Source organism: Natrix helvetica, assembly GCF_964273705.1.
Source record: "Natrix helvetica genome assembly, chromosome: 1".
Lineage (NCBI taxonomy): Eukaryota > Metazoa > Chordata > Lepidosauria > Squamata > Natricidae > Natrix > Natrix helvetica.
The window spans coordinates 229243158-229257187 of NC_138548.1; the positions used below are offsets into that span (position 1 = coordinate 229243158).

The 14030-nt window shown below is 46.9% G+C and overlaps 1 protein-coding gene across 1 annotated transcript in view; it reads right to left on the minus strand.

Moving 5' to 3' along the window:
* Window positions 1-29: 29 nt before the first annotated feature.
* Window positions 30-14030, minus strand: part of KCNH3 (potassium voltage-gated channel subfamily H member 3) — an 88772-nt gene continuing 74771 nt past the window's right edge. The window contains exons 9-15 of the mRNA XM_081968360.1: window positions 12524-12723; window positions 9679-9928; window positions 8370-8584; window positions 6811-7091; window positions 6236-6339; window positions 6054-6121; window positions 30-1303 (exon numbers count right to left, since the gene is read on the minus strand). Of these exons, the coding sequence (XP_081824486.1) occupies window positions 692-1303; window positions 6054-6121; window positions 6236-6339; window positions 6811-7091; window positions 8370-8584; window positions 9679-9928; window positions 12524-12723 (1730 nt within the window). The 3' untranslated portion in view covers window positions 30-691. The remainder of the gene's footprint in view (window positions 1304-6053; window positions 6122-6235; window positions 6340-6810; window positions 7092-8369; window positions 8585-9678; window positions 9929-12523; window positions 12724-14030) is intronic.

Here is a 14030-nt window from a genome sequence, read left to right on the forward strand (position 1 = left end):
ACTGTTGGTAGTGGTTCTACATACTGCGATTTAGCATGGGAAACGTCACTCACGAGCCTCCCAAGGACAACATCCGAGCAACAGGAGTTCGTAAATTAAACAACCCGAGTTCAAAACATACTTTTTATTTTATAAAAAGGGTGCCCAGCATCACTCTTACACAGGGCTGGGCAAAGTCTTGGACCTGCCTTCCCATTCGAAAAATTACATGCTCAGAGGGAGTTTCCACTCCAAGTCCACTCACTATCCCCACAGCAATGCCTAACAATCCAGCTGCCTGAAGGAAGAGTATCTAAAATTGAACCATGTACAACTATGGGTTACGTTTGCATATTTCAAGCTGCGACGCATGGATGTATTCCCTAGCTCCATATAACCACTTGGCTGGCCCAGGTTTTGGCTTTTGACAGTAGACACTCTTACAGCATCTTGCAGTTTTCTGCTTTTGCCGAGACAAAAGGAGCCTTGCTGTTCCAAGGTGATTCGGGGCGTTTGCTGTCTTTCTCTTCTGTCTCCATCAGGACAACAATTGCAATTCTCCCTCAACCTTGGAAGAGCTGATTGCAACCTTTCTTTGTCCCCTCATGTGGGAGAGCATCCGGTCCCTTAAGACAAGGGCTAATCCTTGATATTCCCAGGACGGAAAAATGCCAGTGCCTGATCTTTGTGTAATCAGTTGTGCTCAGCACACTCATATCCCCGTCCCTTCTTCCTCTATCCAGCAGGGCCCACTGCAGGTAGAGCCATCATCCCCAGCACCAATCAGCACCATCTCAAGGCCGGGGGAATCACAGTCTTGAGTCCTAGAAGGTTTGGTTTCGGGAGAGCCCCTGTGGTACGCTGGATCTGTGGTAGAACAAGCTTGGGGCAGAGAGCTCTCTCTTTGGCTCAGATTTGGCATCGGCGTGTTGTTCCCTGGGTCCTTGGGATCGTGACCAGTGGGCGAAAGCACTCCTGCCTCCGAATCCCTTGCTCGGCGTCCCAGGGTCCAAAACGTGCCGGGCCAGGGTGAGCTCTGCCCAGCTGGAGGGGCCCACATCCACTGAACTTTGCCACAGGCTCCATTAGGGCATGGGGCTGGTGGTGCACTATGGGAGCAGAAAGCTGGTGAGAGTCCTGTGTCCACCCGGAGGGGGCTCAGCAGGGGCGTCATTGGAGCGTCCGGATGGGGGAAAGACCCACAGGCAGAAGGATCGACTCGCTGCTGGGCCGATGTCTGGGAGAGAAGGAATAGCTGGACAGCCTGGCGCAGAGAGTACAGGCCTTCCCGCATTTGCTGAACTTGCCCGGAGAGCTCAGCCACCTGGGGAATGATGCAAGGGAAATGAGGTCATTTTCTTGCCTTTCTTCTTCTTCTTAAGACGAGAGCCCTCCCTGCTTACAAAATCGCTTCGTAATAATAAGTAATAAGTTTGAATTTATTAGCCGCTCCCTTTCCAAGTAGGACTCGGGGCGGCGTACAATGGGGCATATAAAACACAGAAAATATATAAAAACACATAGGCGTACATACAGAACATACATACAGATACACAAACACGGACTCGAACTCGGAGGAGGTAGACAATTTACATCATATAGACAGTTAAAAAACCCGCATTAAGATACCCCAATTATAAAAACCCCATATAGAATTAAAATTTAACGTTTAAAATACAATTTAAAACCAGTTAGGAGGAATAAGAATAATTACGATTGAGCCAGGCCAGATAATTGAAAGAGGTGGGTCTTCAGCTGTACACGGAAGGAGCGGAGATCGGAAGTAATCCTGATGTCACGGGGGAGGTCATTCCACAGGGCTGGGCCCACCACAGAGAAGGCTCTGCTCCTGGGTGTCGCCCCCCGGCACTGTTTGGCGGACGGCACCCGGAGAAGTCCCTCTCTGTGTGAGCGAATTGGTCGTAGGGATGTGTGAGGCAGGATGCGATCCTGCATATAACTAGGCCCTGTGCCATGGAGCGCTTTAAAGATCATAATCAAAACCTTGAAACGCACTCGGTAGACCACAGGAAGCCAGTGCAGCTCGCGCAGGAGAGGTGTTACAGGGGAGTATCTAGTCCTCCCCATAATCACCCGCGCGGCCGCGTTCTGGACCAACTGTAGTCTCCGAGTGCATCTCAAGGGAAGCCCCATGTAGAGAGCATTGCAGTAATCCAGGCGAGACGTCACTAGCGCATGGGTGACTGTGCGTAGGGCATCCCGGTCCAATAAGGGGCGCAATTGGCGCATCAGGCGAACCTGATGGAACGCCCCCCTTGCCACGGCTGTTACATGGTTATCCATGGACAGCCGGGCATCCAGGAGGACGCCCAAATTGCGCACCTGTTCCATGGGGGCTAGTTGGACGCCCCCGATGGCCAGAGATGGAAGCACCTGGTTGAACCGGGAGGCCGGAAGCCACAGCCACTCCGTCTTGGAAGGGTTGAGTTTTAGTCGGTTGCCATCCATCCAGACCCGTACGGCCTCCAGACACCGGGACATCATTTCGACGGCCTCATTGGGGTGGTTCGGAGTGGAAATGTATAGCTGAGTATCATCAGCATACAGATGATATCCCACTCCAAAACCACGGATGATCTCGCCCAGCGGTTTCATATATGTGTTGAACAGGAGAGGCGAGAGCACCGATCCCTGTGGCACTCCACATGTGAGTGGCCTCCGGGTCGAACTCTGCTCCCCTGTCAACACACGTTGCGTCCGACCAGAGAGGTAGGAGCCAAACCACCGTAAAACGGTGCCTCTGACTCCCAGCCCCTCTAGCCGGTGCAACAGGATACCATGGTCGATGGTATCGAACGCCGCCGAGAGATCTAATAGGACCAGGATAGAGGAACAACCCCTATCTCTGGCCCTCCAGAGATCATCAACCAATGCGACCAAGGCCGTCTCCGTGCTGTGACCGGGTCGGAAGCCGGACTGGCGCGGGTCTAGATAATCATTTTCCTCCAGGTGACGTGGGAACTGCTGTGCTACCACACTCTCTACAACCTTCGCCAAAAAAGGAAGGTTGGAGACTGGACGATAATTGGCTAGGTCCGTTGGGTCCAGGGAAGGCTTCTTGAGCAGGGGCCTCACCACCGCCTCTTTCAAGGCGGCCGGTAGAGACCCCTCACCCAGCGAGGCGTTCACCAGGCCCAGGAGCCAGTCACGCGTGACCTCCCAGGATGCCAGTACAAGCCAGGAGGGACACGGGTCCAATAAACATGTGGTGGGTCGCAGACGTCCACGCAACCTGTCCAAATCCTCGATGGCAACCGAGTCAAACTCCTCCCAAAGCGGTCCCTCAAGACTCGCAACGGGCGTCTCTACTGAACCACTGAAAGGGGTCCATCCCATCCGGATTTGAGCGACTTTGTCCTGTAGATAATTCCCAAACTCCTCTGCTCTACCCTGTAAAGGGGCTTCCCGTGGTCTCTCAAACAAGAGGGAACGGGTCACCCGAAACAGGGCGGCAGGGCGGTTATCTGCAGACGCAATAAGAGCAGCGCAATGTTGACGTTTGGCCGCTCTTAGTGCCACAAGGTACGTCTAATTACTGCAATGCATAAAATCTTTCCTAGGAAGTGAGGTAATTTAATAGTTTTGGCAGTAGATCAGCCAGCCTCTGGAAACATACAGGACCAGTTGGGAAGAAAAGGAGAGATTCGTATATTTTTTTTCCTCACCCCCGTTTTTGGCCATTGAATGGTTTGACCTTGGATTTTTGGAGCAATGGGCGGGGGGGGGGATTCTTTTTTTCACCCAGAATGATATTTATAGCATGAAACACACTCTTCAACAGGGATAGGGAGAAGAGAAAAGAAAAACCTGTTCCCTCAGATGAGAGTCCTATCTAGGTTTCCCTAATTGGGGAAAGTACTGGAGAAGATGTTAGGGCTGCTGCTTCTGCAAAGAATGCTTTAATTCTTGTCTCCTCCCAGAATATTAACATACCTTCAGGCATCAACCATCTGAACCACACCCCCTTCTGGTATAATTTATTCGCTAATTGCGAATAATTTTTCCTTTTTTCCCTAACTTTCTTGGGGATCTGCTTCAAGATAGTTATTTCCCTATCATGGTATGTCAGGGCTTGCCCCCTTTGTACACCTAGAATTTCGTCTCTTGTGCTTTTTCTAAGGAATTTAATAAAAGAATGCTTTGTGAAAGCGTCAGTCGAGCTTCCAAGCCTTAGAATCTAAGGGGACTGAAATTTCCCTGGATGGTTTTGGCTGAGGATGCTTTTATTGGAACCAAGCTGGGATGTGCAGGGGTTGGGAATGGGAATCACTCTGGCCTTGATCCTAGGGTTCCAGTCTGATAATTGGTGGTGGTGGTAGTGGGGAAGCAATTGAGTTCATAGGCATTCTGTGTGATGTTGTAGGACTCCTTCCTTTCCCAAATCGTTTTAACACCTACATGAAACTGCAGGTTGGTTTGGATTAAGGTATCGTCATAACAATTATTATACACCCCTTTACCACCCTCCTCCTAGATGTGGTAGGTGGGTGAGAATTAAACAATTCAAAAGTAATTCTGAGCGGGACCATTGCTTTTTGCTCAGAAGTCATGAGGTTTGGTGGTTACCCTTAATCTGACTCAGGAGGGAAAGCAGATCTGCAATTCTCTCTGGAGTTTCTCAGTCATCCAGGCCATGGTTGTCCCAAAGGTGCTTTCTCCCCCCCCCCCCAAAAAAGGCCCCTGGACTCTCTCTGTTTTTCCTTGAAGATATTTTTCCTCTTCAGTTTTTCCTCTTCAGTTCAGAACCGAAGAAGCTTTGTGGATGAGGAGCGAAACGTCTTCAAGGGAAAACAAAGGAAGCCCAGTGGCCTTTTGAAAAAGCACCTTTGGGACAGATCTGCACTTTATGGCTCCTGAGACATGGCTTTCTACTCAGATCAGCAGCAGGGACATTTTTGCCCAGCTTGGAGCTGTCTTTGAAGACTACCCAGAAGGCAAGGCCCTCTCTACCAGCATGTGGCAGAGGTGCATTCGTTGCCACTAATTTTTCAAGTATAAATCAAAAGTGCTGTTTTTGACCAATTCAGCTCTGTAAAGCTTGAGCCCGTATTCATCTACAGGGCTGCCTTGCCCAAGTACAACACACCTACACCACAATCCGCACAGAGAGCGACACCTGAAGACAGCTGGTGGTTGTTTGGGAGGGGGGGCTTGGAAGCAAGTTTTTTCCTATGATGACCTTGTCATTCTGGAATACTCTAGCTCCAAAGGTCAGATCGCCTTCATTCTTCAAAATTAGGAAAATAGCAAACAAGCCATTTTGTCAGTCTTGAGGGGAGGGTTTGGGATGCTTGCTACATTTAAATATCTGGCTTTCAGGTTTTAAAAGAGGATAATTTAATTTAAGATATCTGGACTATGTGAAAAAGGTACAAGAGCAATTATATAAGTAAGACTACTCGGTCAATTGCCTCCAAAGAGCCTAGTAGTTTTCCTTTGGTACTCAAAAGGTAAAACGTGAGTTTGTGTTTTCAGAAGATCATTTAAATCCACCATTCTCTGTAGATAATATTTTCTAGACTAGTGTTTTAGATTTCCAAGGGTAGCCTGCACATACGCAAGCTACTTCCCTGCTGAACAAAAAGCAAGGAAGCTCCAGGTAAATCTCTCTCTAAAACAGGGCTGTCCGTCCAACCTTGGCAACCTTTAAGACCTGTGGACTTCAACTCCCAGAATTCCCCAGCCAACATTGCTGGTTGGGGAATTCTGGAAGTCCACAAGGCTGTCTCTGTACAAGCCTGTTACTTTTAAGCAAACAGGTAAATGCCACCTCTGACTGGCCCCGCCCCCATCTATTCTCTGCCTCCCAAGTCCCAGCTGATCGGGGAAAAATGGGGATTTTGCAGTAACCTTCCCCTGGAGTGGGGGGAATGGAGATTTTACAGTATCCTTCCCCTGCCACGCCCACCAAGCCAAGCCACGCCCATAGAACCGATAGTAAAAAAAATGGAATCCCACCACTGGCAGACACATGACCTTAACTTACTAGATGTCAAGCAGGGTAAAGTAATGCTATAAAAGGTACAAACTGATCGAGTTAAGAAAAGCCTTACCGCTTGGCGCAGTTTCTCAATGGTGTCCGCACTAGATAACTCAGGAGGGATAGTGAGCAGGCCGCTATCTGGAAGAGGAAAAAGGGACCGAGCTGATGAAGGCCACAAATTCAGCCTCCCAAGTGCTCTTGTTTTGTATCCACCCCTTCGTGACCCCTTCCCCGCATGAGGCAGAATGTTACCTGTACCAGGTGAAGGGCTGCTGTAATCCGGTCCTGACGGGCCAAGGCGGAAATTGAACATAGGTTTGTCCGAATTGGACCCATCCTCAATTCCATCTACAACTCTTTTGGAGAAGAAGAGGTAGAAAATAAGCATTTCAGAAAAGAGGCGCGTAGAGAGACTTGCATCCCTCTGCTTCAACATCTAAAAAAGATTAAAGTCATGGCAACTGGACCAAAGTTTGTTAATCTAAGGTGCTTCGTTACTCATCCAAGTAACTTCTTCAGTCAAAATAAAAAGTGTAATTAGGCAGAGAGTCATTGGAATATACCTACTCTTGCCACAGCAAATGAAGAAGTTACTTGGATTAGTAACGAAACGTCCCAGATTAACAATCTGCGGTCCCCTTGCCATGATTTTAACCTTGAAAAGATACTTTTGGCCTGGATGATTGAGTCTTCATTGACATGCTGTGCTTCAACAGTAACCTCTGACTTCCTACATGGGGAAAAGCATTTAGATGGGGCCTTATCATTGTGTGTCCCCCCCCATTCCCAAAGCTGGCCTGCACCTCCTTTCCATCCTGCGACCTTACCTGGGGCTCAGATCTGGGGGACCGCTGCAGGGCACGCTGTGCAGCCGCAATGCTGTGGGACGTGAGGATGTTTCGGAGGCCACGTGGCGTGGCATTCCTGACCGTGAGGGCAGGTGGCTGTGGGCCGCCGAGGACTTGGGGAGCAAGGGGCTGGCGGGCTCATCCTCTATCTGGGTAGGCAGGCAGGGCATTCTGCGGCGTGGAGAAAATGAAATTTCTGCGTCCTTCCCCACCGAAAGCAAAGTGGCAGGTTCCCTGCTGCTCGGAGACGGTGACTCTGCCTATGGTGGAAGGAGACAGTGAAGGAACCTTTTGCCTTTCCCATTGCAGCTGCCTTTCTCTCTAGAATCGAGAAAGGACTATCCAAATGTGTAAACTATATTCCTGCCATTGGATTCTCCCTCTCATTGGTAAATGAGTCTCATTGCCAGATCCTCCACCACCACCCCATTGAGAACTTTTAAAGAAACAATTGCTATAAGAGTTCAGAATCCACTTGATTTTCTGCCTATGGGGCTGGTTCGAATCTGGAATAATTCTTACAGATATTAGGAATTAGCAGCCTCAGCGGGACGTCCAGTGCAAGCTATTCCTGGCTGTCCAAAGTTTCTGAACAAAGGTGGGATGCAATTCAAATTGATGCATTGGGAGTAGCTGGAAAGACATGGAAGCCCAGTTTTATCACCAGTTTTCCCAAGTCCTGCTGCGTGGGTTAAGATTTGGATTGGGAGTAGATTTTCCCCAAATTTTCTTTTTGTCCTTGAGTGACTCTGGAGGATATACTGAAGACCTTCCCAGCAGTATAGCTACTCCTTTCTTTCTAATGGCAAGTTGGAAGCCCAAGAAAAGCATGCTATATAGAGCTATTCTTCTCTAACTTCCTTTGGCCTTTGTGGTTCTATGTTGGCTCTGTGCAGATAAATATAACAACAACACTTAGACTTATATACCGCTCATAGTGCTTTATATTCTTCTCTAAGCGGCTTACAGAGTCAGCCAATTGCCCCCAACAATCTGGTTCCTCATTTTACCCATCTCAGAAGGAATGGAAGGCTGAGTCAACCTTGAGCCTGGTGGGATTTGAATTGCCAAATTGCAGACAGATGGCAGTCAGCAGAAGTAGCCTGCGCCACTGTGCCTACAATCTTTTACTAATTTCAAGTAAATCAACTCTTTTTTATTTATTTGACTCTTGTTCTCCCAAATTGCATTTTGTAATTGGATTGGCTATACAACATACAGTAGCAGAGTGCCAAAATAGAGCCTATAATGGAAACTTTGCTGACTTCCTGGCTGTGACAAACGAAGCATACGATGTTATCTGTAATCTAGACGTACGTTTATAACATTTTATATTTTGTATTTTCATCTCTTGTGTTTTTTATTGAAATGTGATGTGGATGGTGCCATATGATAAATCATAATTTGTACTTGGATTTACCTCCCAGAGCCCTGCCTGGCACAATAACTGAATGAATCACTATTGCACCCAGAATGTGGCAATGGCAATTTGTTATCCAATAATAACAAAGATTTCTCTATCGCCCTGCTCCGCTCACCTGGAAGATGCTGCCTCTACCCAGGTTGTAGCTGAGTTCACAAGGAAGTTCACGGAGGAATTTGCTGGCAAATTCTGGGTAGAGCTCCAGACTAGCCAGCAGGCCAGGCAAGCTCAGGCACTGCAGGTCACAGTAGGTGAGGCCCCTCACGTCTGCATTGGCCTGGACCCCTGGTTCCTTGGATGAGATGTGGCAACCAATCAAGTCTCCCTTCCCTGCAAGGAAAAGAGCTAAAGGTGTGAATCCTTCATCAAGGGGAACAAAATAGAAGCCCTTTCAGACTCTTGTTCTGAAAAGAGGCTCACCGAAAACCCCAAATTGAAAGCAGCATGGGGATGGGCAGAATGGGATAGAAAAAGCAGAGCAGAGCAGAAAGAGCTCATTTAAAGAAAGCAATAATAAAAGGCAAAAACATTTCAAGTCTTGTTGAAATGTTGAGTCTTTTACCCAACATGCACTTGCCACACCATAGTATGATGAGTTAATTTTTTCTTCAAGTCAGTTGTGACCAGTGATGGGATTCAAATTTTTTTACTACCAATTCTGTGGGCATGGCGTGGCTTGGTGGGCGTGGCAGGGGAAGGATACTGTAAAATCCCCATTTCCACCTCACTCCAGGGGAAGGTTACTGTAAAATCTCCATTCCTTCCCCACCCCACTAACCTGCTTTCCAGCTCTGTTCTCCTGTGCAGGGCAACAGAAGAAGGCCCAGCCGACCAGCTGGGACTCAGGAGGCAGCGAAGAGATGGGGGCGGGGCCAGCCAGAGGTGGAATTTCCTGGTTCCCCAAACTGCTCAAAATTTCTGCTACTGGTTCGCTAGAACCGTTCAGAATTGGCTGAATATCACCTCTACATTGGGGGGGACGGGACAGCATGACAAAATGAAAGTTCAGGCCTCTATTCCCATCTTAATCTGGATATAGAAATCTTTTTCTCTGTGCAAGACCCCAGAACGTGAGCGTTTAGAACTTCTCCCATTACACCTGGATTCACACACCATATTTCAAGTCTAGGTTAAATGGGCTTGGGTAATTTGTGGTTCATTGTGTCATGGGAATTGCCATGGTTTCAACTGCTAGGAGAAACAAACCGTAAGTTGGGATACGGTTTATTACTCTGGGCACACCAAGTTGTGGGGACACCATGACTCTGTTGCGTTCACCAAGCTTGAGGCTGCAGTAGCTTTCTCAAGTTTTTGAGGAACCAAAACTTTTGAGAAACAGCCAACTTTTTGAAACTTCCCAGTCTCCCAGACTTACAACATGGGAAAGGGGAAAGAGCAAGGACCGAAGGGGAAGCTGGCATTACCTAGGATGGCAAGCACGGTGCCATCTTTCAGCACCTCCATTGAGCCTGAGCAGATGAGATACAGAGCCTGGAGCGCATCTCCCTGCCGGATCAGATATTCCCCCGGCGTGCAGAAAGAAGTCCGGACGGTGAGCGAAAGGGAACGCCGGCAGCCACGGCTTGCCCCCTCAAAGATGGGCAGCTGGAGCAGTTCCTTGTGAAGATGCAGGGCGATATCAGCACGCAGCTCATCCGGGAGGCTATGCAGCAACTGGCGAGAAGGAAGACACAGCAGCAGGGTTAGAAGGTTTCCCTTTCCTTGGGAGAGCAGGGAGGCTGCCTTTGTCCGGGATGCTATAAGGGCTCCTGGGGGTTGGACTAGAAGACCTCCAAAGTCCCTTCCAGCCCCATGATTCTGTGAGGCTTCTCAATGCTGGAAAAAAGAATGGATCGGAAATAAAGTTGAAGGAGCTGCTCTCAAGATAACTTTCAAAAGGGCTTCTCAAACATGTTATAGTATAGCCTTTATTGTCATTGTACATCATTTATACAACGAAATTGGTTTTAGCCTCACTGGTGCAATCCATGACAACAAATACAAACAACATGAATAGTATAAAGAATAATCCCTATGCAAGTAATTAGGAAAAGGAAAAGAAAATCTAGTCATACGTTTCCGCGTGTCTGTGGAGTGATTGTGGTTGTGTTTAAGAGCCTGACAGTCCAAGGATAGAAACTACTTTTAAACCTATTTGTTCGGCTGGCTATGCTTTGATGTCTTCTACCCGATGATAGAAGTGTGAAGAGACACTGACCAACAGGATGGTCATCTTCCATAATTTCTAATGCCCCCAATTTACGCAACCACTCTTGACTCCAAAACTTCATAGCCTCTAGAACTCGACTCCAACAAAGGGGTTCACTGGCTGATGGTAATGTTTTAAAAAGGCTACTAGATATTTTTGGTGAATGCAAGCCTTGGGGGCAAGAACTGGAGTAGGCTGTATCAAAACTCCCCTGTCATTTTAGGGTCTGTCATTGTCTCCAAAAGATAAAATACATTTCTAGAAACATTTCTGAGTTTGGGGAGGAAAAGTGAAATGCTGGTGTAGAATGAAGTTGCTCTTTCATTCCTCCTTGAACAGATAGGAGGAGGTAAATGTTTTAGCTGGCATCTAGAACAAGCGTATAATTGGCTTTGGGGAACGAATCCAGTGCCCAAAGGAATGCCAATTCTGTTATCAATAGAATTTGGCTTCCAATTTTTATTACAAGAAGGCTTCTCCCCACCCCAAGCCAAGTTCTGATGGGCCAATTCCATTCATGACAATACTGATAGTCCTTGACTTATAACCACAATTGGGACCAGAATGTCTGCTGGCAAGTGACTCGCACCTGATTTTGTGAGCTTTTTTTGGCCAGGTCATTAAGTAAACCATTGCAATTGTTAAGTGAATCATACAGTTGTTAAGCAAATCCAGCTTCCCCCCCCCCCCTTTGGCTTGTGGGAAGTCATTTGGGACAGCTGCAAATGGCGATTCTGGGATGCTGGAAACTTTGTAAATACATGCCGGTTGCCAATTGTCCGAATTTTGATCATGTGACCATGGGGATCACGTGACCAAGGTTAAGTGCAAAAATTGGCTGTAGGTCATTTTTTTTTCTGTGTTGTCATTTTGAACTGTTGCTAAATGAACGGTGGTTAAATTGAGGACTACCTATATAACAACAGAGTGAGGAATAGGGAACAGATGATTGCAGTTAAGGCAATTGTGTACAGGCCAAGACCAATTTCAGTGAGATGGAAGAGGAGCACCCACCTTTGTTAACCAAGCAGTCTGTACTATTTATACTCTGCTTTCCTGTTCTGCTTCCTTTCTCCTACCGGCTGAGCTACTTCCACAGCTAAGAAAATGTGGCTCCTTTGTCAGCCACTTCATCTTTCCCTCTGCTCTTCCTCCAAGGACTTTAAGGTAGTTTCCCAGCCATTGACCAGCTATTAACCTTCACAATAATTCTGGAAGGCTGCTTAAGGGCAAGATGGGTAGGGAGAAAAAAAATGGCCTAAGCTCTCCTGGGATTTGCATAGCACATAATCAACAGCTTTGACAGAATGGCTGAAGCTCTACGCTTCCTGTTTGGAAGGCATGGTGCACAGATCACGCTCTAGTGGCTACTCAAGTTTCCTCTGCTCTGGGCATGCCCCAAATGCATTGGGCTAAAACTCTTGTCACGCATACTAGCATATCCCTTAGCTTTGCTTAGTTAGGAATGATGGGAATTGTAATTATAATGAAGAACAGTTGCAGGAATTGGGTATGTCTAGTCTTATGAAAAGAAAGACCAGGGGAGACATGATAGCACTGTTCCAATATCTCAGGGGCTGCCACAAAGAAGAGGGAGTCAAGTTATTCCCCAAAGCACCTGAGGGTAGAACAAGAAGCAATGGGTGGAAACCAATCAAGGAGAGAAGCAACTTAGAACTGAGGAGAAATTTCCTGACAGTTAGAACAATTAAACTTGCCTCCAGAAGTTGTGAATGCCCCAACACTGGAAGTCTTTAAGAAGATGTTGGATAACCATTTGTCTGAAGTGGTGTAGAGTTTCCTGCCTAAGCAGGGGGTTGGACTAGAAGATCTCCAAGGTCCCTTCCAACTCTGTTATTCTATTCTATTCTACTCTACTCTACTCTACTCTACTCTACTCTACTCTACTCTACTCTACTCTACTCTAATCCAATGCATCATCAAGAAGGCCATCTAGTTCCTCCCCAGCTGCTCCTCTCTCAGAAGAGCCAGATGGCCCTGCATAAAATCATGCCCACTTTTCCTGCCCAGGTCTTGCCCTCACCAGGGTTGGATCTCACCTCCCGAGTATCAATCCCATTGCTGGAACTCCAGGTGGCTTGGAAGTACTCCAGCATGCGCTGCTTCAACGGTGGAGGGATCCGATGAATACGGATGTAGTCACGCAGGTCACGCGTACGGCTGTGGTAGAGGAAGCGCCGAGCATACATGCGTTGAATGATGGCCGTTACGTTGCCGAAGACGACAGCGTGCATCAGTGCTGTGAATGGAGGAGAAAGAGAAGAGACCGAGGCTAGTCCGGCTGAGACGGCCAAGGAGAAGGTGAGCAGCAGAACCACCGCCTGGTTTCTGTGAGGCCGATGACGCCAACGATGCCTCCGATAGGAGAACCAGGGCAAACTTCACAAGCAAATCGAAAAGAATGAAGGGAGTGTTGGGACAAAAAGTTTTGGACATAAACTTTATCTAGGTAGGTAGAACAATGGAGCAATAACTGAGCTAGAATGGTCTGTAATACAGATACAAAAAGGCAGATCCAGTTTTGGGATATTCAGTTTATATGAAAGGTTTTCAGCATGTTTATTTAAAAAAAAAAAGCCAAGGGAGAAGTCCTCTGACCCGGCCTGCTCCTTATGATGATAGTTTTCTATCTGGCAAGGTGGTTTTATTTTTGTAGAAGAGAGTATTTCAAATAGGTTCTTCTTCATTTACACGACATAGAGGACCTGTACACTGCATGAGTCAAAAAGAGGGCCATGAAAATATTTACAGACCCCTCACATCCTGGATATAAATTGTTTCAACTCCTAACCTCAAACGACACTATAGGGCTCTGCACACCAGAACAACTAGACACAAGGACAGTGTCCCCCCCCCCCCCCAATGCCATCCCTCTGTTAAACAAATAATTCCCTCAACACTGTCAAACTATTCACTAAGGCTGCATTACTATTACTATTAGTCTTCTCATCGTTCCTATCACCCATCTCCTCCCACTTATGACTGCAGGACTGTAACTTTGTTGCTTGTATCCTTACGATTTATATTGATATTGATTGTTTCCTGATTGCTTATTTGTACCCTATGACTATCATTAAGTGCTGTACCTTATGATTCTTGACGAATGTATCTTGTCTTTTCATGTACACTGAGAGCATATGCACCAAAGACAAATTCCTTGTGTGTCCAATCACACTTGGCTAATAAAGAATTCTATTCTATTCTATTCTATTCTATTCTATTCTATTCTATTCATTCTATTCTCTATTCCACTCCATTCCATTCTCTATTCTCTTCTCTATTCCATTCCATTCCATTCCCTACTCTATCCTACCCTATCCTAATCTACTCTGCTCTGCTCACTCTACTCTCTATTCCATTCCATTCCATTTCTATTCAATTGTCCTTAACTTACAGTCATAATCAGGGCCAGAATTTCCATTGCTAAGCCCAATTTTACAAACCCTTTTATTTATTTTTTGCAAATTACTGCTGTAGTTAAGTGACTCATGTTCTCGTTAAGTAAATCCAACTTCCCTCATTAACTTTGCTTGTCAGAAGCTAGCT